At 42.5% G+C, this 10,437-nt stretch overlaps 1 protein-coding gene across 1 annotated transcript in view; it reads left to right on the top strand.

The window, feature by feature from the left end:
* The window catches only part of macrod1 (mono-ADP ribosylhydrolase 1), an 88,759-nt gene that overhangs the window by 40,916 nt on the left and 37,406 nt on the right, over nucleotides 1-10,437 (top strand). Inside the window, exon 4 of the mRNA XM_076159596.1 lies at nucleotides 9,591-9,620. Within this exon, the coding sequence (XP_076015711.1) occupies nucleotides 9,591-9,620 (30 nt within the window). The remainder of the gene's footprint in view (nucleotides 1-9,590; nucleotides 9,621-10,437) is intronic.

Here is a 10,437-nt window from a genome sequence, read left to right as displayed (position 1 = left end):
CTTTTTAAATAAACCAACTGTGTTCACTAACGGCTTGACAGGTGTCGCCTCCAGCGCGCGCTCTATCCTCTCCTCTTCCTCGTCTCGCGCCGTCGCTTCTCACAGTATTTTCGTGTGTGTGTGCGTGTGTGTGTGTGTGTGTGTGTGTGTTCGAGTGTGTGTGTGTGGATGGAGAAGGGGTAGGCTTTACAGCGGCTCTCAGTGCTCCGTTACAGGGGTTCAGCAGGTCGCCACGGTCCAGCAATTACCGACAACTCACCAAGCATTAGACTGACAGGTACACACACAGACAGACACACACACACGCGCACACACACACACACACACACACACACACACACACACACACACACACACACTCTGACAAAGACCACACACTGTAGCTTCTGCAGTTTGGGGCCCTTTCGTTTGAAAATAGGCATATTCCACTCCGGAGGGGCCGCTTTAATGATGAAATGCTACTTGCTATTTGTTTGATGTTTAATTCATTCGTTATTTCATCACTTATTTAGAATTTTAACCGAAGACACAACACTGGCTTGCTTTCGTTGACGTGCTGTTGCCTGAAAAAAATTGTGGCAATAAAACAATTTATCACCGGTTTATCAGGCTCAACGCTGATCAGCTGGATGTGTGCTAACTCAGACTGTGACCGGTCATTTCTTTGTCTGCCCAGCAGGCATATCTGACATATTAATTTGACATATTTTTCTTGCATTGCTACCGTCAAGCTGTTCCCTTCACTAGGTGTTAGACACAGACAATTATCAGCCCTCTATATGCAAAAGACCACATTCCCTTTTACCAAGCGTACACATACACCATTTCCGTGCACAGCTGCACACACCGAGCATCTGCAGAGGGACCGTGCGGGCGTCTGGGGGCCATGTACCCTCCTGCGCCTGCACTACCAGCACCCCCTGGCGCCTCTCCAACGGCAGCTTCTCCTGGTTAGACTTAGGCAGTTGATGTAACTCCCAATGTCACAGTTAGAATTTGACATCTGGTAATAATTATTTTCATTTGAAATTTTAATGTGGAATGTAACAATGGTGGAAACAGTAAACTTAACACTCCAATAATATCATACACTGCGTTACACTAACCCCACCATCAATCCACCTTTTTAATGCTTCCAATGTTCTCTATAAGAGAAGAGATCATTCAACTACATACGTTTAAGGGAAGGCGATAATGTTGTAGCCCTGATGTAATCTATTACATTATATTGTAAGATGTACCTAATCTTTTTCTAAAGCGAAATATTTCTAATCAAAGCAATGTTTTAGACTTTGTGTTACGGCTTTCTTAATGAAAAATAACGGTAATATTCCTATAGGATCTATTAGTGTGTCTGTGCTAAATTACTATAATTTATGGTCTAGTTATCCCTTATGGTATCATTTTAATAGCTCTCTGCAGGCTATTGCTATCTTAAGTAAAACTAGGTTAAAGCATTTTAGCCTTAGCACAGTCCTTTTCAGTTCTTTGCAAAATGGAAAATATTCATATCACTGCAAACCTGAAGGAGAACAGTCTCATACTGCAGGTAAACAAACATTTTCTATGACATCATAGGACCGGATCTCATGATCCTCTCATGATTAACTGTGTCACGACGCTAACATTGATGTGTTTTATAATTCAATCTGTGTTCATGCGCTACTTAATTCTATGCATTATAAGGCCTTTTGTTTACTAAATTATTAGAGTAGGAAATATAGTAATGAACAAAAGCATTTGAGTGTTTCAGTAGGCCTATCTGAGTGTAAGCTGATGATTGAATTAACTGTGTGTTCACCTGACTAGACGCAACCCAGTTGGTCAAAGGCCAATAGGAAAACAATCATATTACTGTTCAGGATACAGTTGCCAATATGAAGCCTGTATCTCCAAGCTGTGTGTAGCCTTTGCACTGCTGCATGTGTGATGTAGTTCTGCATTTGTGCACAGCGTGGCTTTAAGTACCAATTGAGGCTAAACATTAAATTTGAAAGCAGAAGATACTGGTTTAGTATCACTAACCATGCTGCGGTATTTACTTAATTGATTGTATTAAACTCAATTTGAATCTGTTTATTTCGCAGCAAACTACTTCTGAGCAACATATACAACATATATAGCTACGTGCAGGTGTGTGACAAGCAGTTTAAGAGGAGGAAGAGTCACACAAGCATTTTGAAATGGCAAACCAATAAACAACCCCTCATATCTTCAGAGTCAAATATTCCTTTTGCAGATAATGCAATGTAATAACCAAAACAAAGACTCTTCAGATATTAAATAATGTTCTGAAAAAAGCACAGGATGGTGGAAACAATCTTAAATGTCAATCCTTTGATCCATCTCGGAGTACAACTACAAGAAAGCCTTGAAATGCAAGTAGTGATTTGAATTTACTTAATAAAATGTTTTAAATTTGACAAATGCCATTGATACATTTTCTGAAGCTTAAAGTGATGTATTTATCAGTTGCTTTGTCCGCCAACAACAAACTAAACCACTTGATTATCATAGTGGAATCCATTCTTTTTCTTAATTGATTGATCTGCCACCACTGGGTTTGATCTTGCTTTAGCCAGTGAAGGAAATCGGTCATTTCCATTTGCCAGATCAAATCTTTGCTGTTCACCATGTGCGTCATCAGCAATAACAGCTGTCCAGGGTGCAGTGCTCATTTGTGTCTTTTCACAACCGATTTACCATGTGACCGTGGATGCATAACCAAAATGTGCTGAGCAGGACACTTGCTGAGAAATGGCCAATAGTCCAAGATGTGACTCACAGCGGTCGTGACATTGTCTGAGCCCTCACACTGCCGGTGTGCCCACTGCCACTTATCCAGAGTGTGAGATTGAGAAAGTACGTCGCACATAGCCAGATGTAGAATTATACACCCTTGCTGAGCAGATTCATTAATTTAGGCCATTTTTACTGTTCGTCGTCCGTGTTACTCATTTTAAAATTGTTGGAAAGTGACCTCAGCAATTGATTGGAACTTGAGTCACGCGATGTTTAAGAGCCTGATAACGTAAATCTACTCGTCGAGTGGCATTTGCATAAAGCGTAACCCTTCTCAACTGTCTCCGGTCTCCAAAGCAGTCAGCTCCCCGTCACTCTGCCCTCTGTCGCTCCTTGTTTTTCACCACTCATTTAGACAAATAGCTGCCAGCCGCTTTGTCAGTGCGCAGTAAGAAAGGAGGGGTCACTTCCTCCTTCGGGGTTGACAATGTTGTCTTAGTAATGTTGGGTTCATCATCCCACATGTAACTCAATTTAGTTGTCAAACCAGATGGATTCACTGTGCAAACTTTGCTGATGTGGTTCTCCTACACAGCAAATATTGATTTTAGTTTGTGATGATTCAACTTTGTGATGATTCAACTCATCACGGTCAAGTGTGACACCTTAGCGTATTCAAGCCTCAACCTTGAGGTGAAGTTCAGCTCTATTCAAACAACGTGCGAGTACGGAAGCTTTGAAATTAGCAGCACGAACTCGGGCTACATTTGTTGGACGAAAAGTAAATACAGATGGGAACAAATGCGTAATGATTTCCCTTTTTAACCATCACGATAGATTAAAACGTTTAATTGCAGCTTTATCCGTGTTTGTGCCGCTTCATATTGATCTCTGCGTATCGGGTCTTTTATTGCACAGGGTGTGGTTCGGCATTAGTTGATCCCTAGACGCGTTAAAATACTTCACAAAATCAAGAGAAGGTTTCTTATTGAATATCTTGGATTATTGGATATCTTGTATTTCTTCCAGCTTCCAATACTGTGAGATCAATATGATTTTCAGTCCTGTGTTTAATCTTAATCCCCTCCTCTGCCGACGGTGTTCTGCGTCGTCTCTATCTCTGTTGTCAGCGCCACTGTAGTTATTTATAGCTTTATTTGTATTTATGGTCCTCCGCTGAATCCACGACGCTGTCCTTTTCCCATAATCGCACGGGCAAATTAATTGGCATGCGTGCTCAAGTGGACAAAACTAAATGAGGGATAGAAATTAAATGACTGTAAGAGGTATAATGGAGGTTAGGACAAGTAGGTAGAGAAGAGAGGGATGGAGAGAGGGAAGGGAGGAGAAAGAGAGAGGGAGAGAGGAATACACAAACAGGTTGCACTGGGGCCTGGGGAGTAAGGGGGAGAGGGCGCGGAGTGCAGAGAGAGAGAGAGAGAGTGAGAAATAAGATGGAGGGCCACAGAAAGCAGAGGGGCGGCAAATGGAGAGGACCTGTTTACCAGGAAGCTTAAGGAAAATGAGATTTAAGGCTGCGTGGATCAAATTTAACTGACAATTCAACTCCACCACAATCATTAGTCCTGACTTAATCCTCAAGTGCATGCACACGCACACGCTCACACACACAGGCACGCGCACACGCGCACACGCGCACACGCTCACATACCCACACGCGCACACACACACACACGCGCACACGCATACACACACACACACACACACACACACACACACACACACACACACACACACACACACACACACACAGGTGGTTGTCGCAGCCATTACACTTGAACAAACAGCAGATTCATTCTTCCTCCTCTCCTGTCGTCAGTCTCTCTTTCCCCAAGTAACTTCTGTCTCGTCCGGCCAGGTTTTGACCATTTTGCACTCGTCCATCACATCAATCTATCCTGCCCCCCATCCATTTCTCCACCTCTCTCTCTCTCTCTTTCTCTCTCTCTCTTTCTCTCTCCTCCACCAGTGTGATTACTTACCTCCCCAGAAAGAAGTACAGTCCATCTTGTTGTTTTATGTTCCCAGCAAATTTAGTCCTGCGTCTCCCTTCTCCACCCTCAACTCTCTTTCACTTCGTCTCCGTCTCTCTCGCTCTCCATCACCCCTCCCTCTCCTCTTTCTCTCTCTCTCGCTCCCTCTCCCTCTCTCTCTCTGTCTCTCTCTCTCTCTACCACCCCCCTGACACCTCACGCTCTCCTCCTCCTCTCCCCCATTGTCAACTTACCCTCCCTTACCCCTCTCCCGCCCTTCCTTCCCTGTGTGTAGTTGTATAACTTATCACCCCGATCCCATCCCCACCCCGATAATTGGTGTGTCTCAGCGGCAGATGCTAGCATGCTTTATTTAGCTCCACGGCATTAACTATTCCAATTAGTCATGTAATACCAATAAGAAGATGAAACTGTTAGCCTCCATGTATTTGGTACCATGGGAGATAAAGGAGCTATGTTTGTTTTTGTCCGTGCAACATCTGTGGCCACTGTATGCGCCTCACACACTCACTCACACACACGCACACACACAGACAGACACACACACACACCATCTCTCCCGAACACACATACACAAACTCATCCATACCCGACCAGATAGACGCTACATGTGGGTTTTAACAGATGGTAAAACACTTTCCCCTGAGTATCGACGTTACTCCCTCTCTCTCTTTAATTAACTAGATTTCAGTAACAAGCCTTTGGGCTTCACTGTCGCCATGGTTACACTAACACTGAAATGTGGCTTTATGCAGGATTTGGGTGGATGACTGCTAGCATATGTGCATCTGTTGTCGGAGTGCTCGTGCCCCTGTTGAGGTAGAAAGGTTTCCACGTGCATGTATAGGTGTGTTCTCTTTCTTATTTGTTTCTGAGTGCGTGAGGTGTGTGTGTGTGTGTGTGTGTGTGTGTGTGTGTGTGTGTGTGTGGTACCATCTCTCTGCAACTGCGTGATTGTGCATACACATGAGTGTTTTCTTTGCTTTGATGTTTTTGTTATCCCACAGGCTTGTTCTGTGTCATGCCCTAACGTATCTACACAGAAAACAGCATCATTACATGGTAGATTAATAATATACAACACTCCTGTTTTACCTTATGTAAGACTATCTTAATAATTTAATAATCAGAATAAAAATCAGGAGTGGGATGAATTCAAACATCAGTGTGTGGTAGATTTTAGAAAGTCAATTCCTCCTATTTTCCCTTCTGAAAGGGAAAAGGCAGAACTTAAATTTGAACTTGGCACACCTTTGTTATGAAACGCAAAACAGGATGAAAATAAGACGCGGAATGTTTGAACAGCAAGGACGGCCAACCGTGAATATGATTACAGGCTCAAGTCAAAGGCATCCGCTCTCGTCCTGGTATCTGTGGTAGCTTAGCATGCTGCGCTCGACAGAGACGCGCACTCAAACATTCTTTAGTGTTTGATAAATGTTTTAGTTGGTACAGGGAAGCCTGAGAGGAGCGCGGTACAGCAGAGCACCTCCTGCAAAAAAAAAAAAAGAGTATATTCTGGTTTGCAATTAATGTTGATTTCAGCTTCAGTGGGTGATCTGGAGTTCACATTCACAGAGTTCCACACATGCTTTGCGAAATAGGGCTGTCATCACTATTCAACTTTCAATTATGGACTAATCTACATCAGAGTCTTGTCTCATGCTGTAAGACAGATGAGAAAGAGGAATAAAAATGTTCAATTCCCAATCCCAACTCATTGTAATAGTAATCATAATTTGATATGGATGAGTTAAAATCATCCATTAGAATAAACAAAATGGAGGCTATGGTGTTGCTATTACTATACATACTATTTAACATTTATTTTTCTATTATATAGTTAAATCCCCTGCTATTTTTAATTTATTGTATATGGTTTGTTTGCCATTGAAGACGTAGACCTGTAATTACAAGAAATACACAAGGACAAATTCATTGTTGTAGAGTGAAATGGCATTTTCTTTTACACTGACAAGGGCTTAAATAATCCAGTAGGCAAAGCCAGAAGACAAGACGTTATGCATAAGAGCAAAGACTGAGACTGTTGCTTTTTCGCACGGCAGAAATTTCACCCTCACTTTGCAACAACACTGTGAAATATTTTACATCAATTGATTAAAAGGAGAGCAGCTAGGAGGAGGGAAAGAAATTTAAACATCATAACGCAGTAATGCTGTAATGCCCAAAAAACAAAAGACTAGAAACTGATACATTTAACTGGAACATCACAGCAAAAGAGGGATCATTTTCCTCGCTGGTGTTTTTCCTCCCCGGTAGTTGACCTCTGGCAATCTTCCAGTGACTTTTGAGAGTGCGAGGCACCTGCTGCCCTCGTGCAACGTCTGTGGTAACCAGACTTTGCATGTGTTATAGCCCAAAAATGCAGCGGGTTTGCAGGGAAATATCTGAATAAACACAATCCGTTATCTTGTTTTGGTCATTTTCTGATCACTTCAGTGTTTCTGTTAACAAGCTGCATGTAAATAGAAAAACCTTTCACCATTCAATAGTTCATACTGCCTCCGGGCTATGCAGTGTTCACAAACCTAGATGGTTATTAAGAGCGCTGTAATCTGTAATATGAGTCAAATGTTGCTAATTAGCAGAGGATGAATGGGAGATTGATTAAATCAACGCAATCTTTTGTGCGTGCTTCAATGGGCTGCGTTCCAGTTCATCAGCACTCAGTCATCTTTTAACCAAGCTATAACGTTCAACCATACTGTGTATCATCAAACATGCAGTCCCCCCCGGATTTCAAGAATTGCTTTGGTGATTTTTGCAATCAAACCACAAGAATTTCATGAATTTTGCTGCAAATGTTGTAGGGGTTTTTTGTTTTCTGTATGTCGCAACTTTTCGTTTATATTCCTATTCCCACTCCGTTGCTTTAAGAGCACCCAGCTGCTCTCCACTTCACTCTCCCTGTATGCAATATGAAAATAAAGAAACATAGAGAAACTGTACATTCATGTCTATTATCCCACACTCTAATGCCTCCGACATGCTTCATACTTATGTTACCAACTTTTAAATGAAGTGAAACTAAACGTCACCAGGCGAACGTGCCTGCCCGCTCCGCGACAAATGAGTTTCTCCGCTTCCTCACACACGATTTTTCATAATCTTTGCCCATTATGTGGTAAATGCGCGTAAAACTGGGAAATTATGCAGTATCGCGGAAAATTGCAGCATTTTGTGGAATTTACATAAAACCCTGTGATTGCAATGAGCTGGAGACCCTGGAAATGTCTCTCAGTGTCACAGGAGATGACATGTCGTGCTCTTTTTCTGCCTCTCCTGCTCATCGTAGATGGATCTCTACATCAGTGTGCCGCTCCAAATTAGACAGCAGTGATATTCACTTAGGGAGAGATGTTAGTGAGACAATGGTTCACACATACAGAGAAATACAGTCTGCTTAAATGCCAAAATTAAGTGCGATTCACTATTAATGAGGTAGAAGGGATGTTGGAAATGATGAGCGGAGAGACACTAAGTGAGAGAAAGACAGCTGTGGGATTTAGTCTCTCGCTCTCTCTCTCATCAAGAAGAAGAAGAAGAAAAAAAACGAGCCTTATACACTGTGAATGTTTACCCGACTGGCACTGTGCCTACTGGCAAAGAGTAACTAAAATCTGCTTTGTCTCCCGTGTTCTCTGACTTAACTTTGTTACTGTCCCTCAAAGAGTAGATTATGCGCTTATTAGGTTTTCTTAACACGGTCGCAGCGTTCCATATTTGATCCACGAGCAAAAGAGGGAAGATAAAACGTGATTTTTATGACTTTATGGTCAGGTTTGGATTTTCTGAGAAGCATTGCAGATGTACCCAGGCTGGCAATGCTGACTCCACACATTCATGCTTATGTGGGTGAGAAAATCACTCCGATATCACATACAGAATGTCACAAGCAGCCTTATCACCCTGCCAGCACTTTAACACTCTTATAACATGTGCATTGACTTGATATAAGGAGGGAACGTAATGATGTGGAACACACAGGTCAGCCAAGCTACATACTGTCCAATCTGCTGGCATTCACTCTCCACTTTACAGCCGTTAAAGAGCGTTTTATGTTGTTGTTTAATTTACTCCACTGGTTCACATTCAGTGATCCACCTCCATGTTGTCCAGAAGTAAAAAAAAAACAGTATGAATGACTTGTTTTAAAACAAACCATGTGACCTCTTCTTCTCACAAAAGTAGTTTGTTTGTCTTTGGATAGTTGCGGCACAAGCTGTGATACCATGCGGTCCTATTGTGCTTAGCTTCTCTGTCATCCGTGACAAGCCTGCTGAGTCTCATTCTATCTAATCAGGTACTGACTTAGCACCTGCAGCTCCAGGTGAAGGCAATGAAGTAACTGGTACCAGCAGCACTGTGAGCCCAGAGGACCAGGATTGAGAACCAGTCTCATTGTGAAACGCTGACACCAATATCTAATTATGTTTTGAACAAACGCACAGACCATTTCCCCCCCAACAAAATAACAATAAGCAAGAATGTCAAGTTATAATCCTCACATGGATACCTAAAGAAATGTGTCAATTACTTAAATGGGAAGCAGCGGAGGAAACCAAGACAGCAGATGTACAAAGACACAAAGACCCAACTGTATTTGGATAAACTGGGGTGAGAGGTCAAGGTGTTGCAGATCCTCATTTCCTGACCACAAAAGAGAGGAATGAGGAAATACAAAGCAAGTTATCATTGAAAACAAGCAAAACAAAACTAGATGCGAGCTGAATTTAATTGGTTGTCACTTTTATTTTTTTGTGTTGGTTGCTCTAAGCATTTTTGGGTTAATTCTTTCTGTTTTTCTTTCAGCTAACAAGACTTTGCTGGGCGGAGGAGGAGGTGAGTCACAACCCGTCTGCGATCCCCATGTTTGTTTGTGTGTGGACGGGAAGATACTGTTAGACATCCGCTGTCATTTGTTGTCTTTGTGGTTTTGGTAATCCTTCCTGTAGCGTCCTGGCCAAATAGTGTGTGTGTGTGTTGTGCGCAGAGTCTCCTGCGTCTGCGTGTTTCGAAGGATTTGTGTATGTGGATGTTTGTATGTCTGCATTTTCCCGTGTGTTCTGCAGCAGGTCACTCTTTGTTGTGGCAGGTGTTCAAGGTGTGTTTGCATGCTGTGCACCTTGCGTCTGTCTGCCTGCCTGTGTATCTCTGTGTGTGTGTGTGTACGTGCAGGTGCAAAGTCGATAGTTCATAATTTATGGGTGTGGAGTGCTGTGGATATAAACAGTCATTTTTCAGTGTATTGTTGACTCAGTGCTTTGCAGTGTGATGTTGGACGTCCGTGCTTAATCGATATTTGTAATAAATCTGTACTACAAATGCAGCACCCACATTTACTGAAACACATACACACACACTTCCCCTTACCTTTTTATGCGTTTGTGTGTGTGTGTGTGTGTGAGCGCTTGCAAATGTGGGAGCGAGTACATTTGCTTGTGGTTGTTGTCTTTATCTTCATTTAAACAAAGAGGTTTACCCTTTCAGAATGCGCTCGTGCGCGCGACCCGTCTTTGTATTTGGTGACGTATGTGGTAACACACCTGTGTGTGTGTGTGTGTGTGTGTGTGTGTGTGTGTGTGTGTGTGTGTGTGTGTGTGTGTGTGTGTGTTTGTGTGTCTTCTAAAAGTGCTTTGACTTGCCCCTGAAACACACA

The sequence above is a fragment of the Genypterus blacodes genome, unplaced genomic scaffold (assembly GCF_046128005.1).
Source record: "Genypterus blacodes isolate CSIRO-AG114 ecotype Tasmania unplaced genomic scaffold, CSIRO-AGI_Gbla_v1 ptg000098l_1, whole genome shotgun sequence".
NCBI lineage: Eukaryota > Metazoa > Chordata > Actinopteri > Ophidiiformes > Ophidiidae > Genypterus > Genypterus blacodes.
Note: the sequence above shows the minus strand (reverse complement) of the source record. Positions and strands in the feature narration are given on the sequence as shown.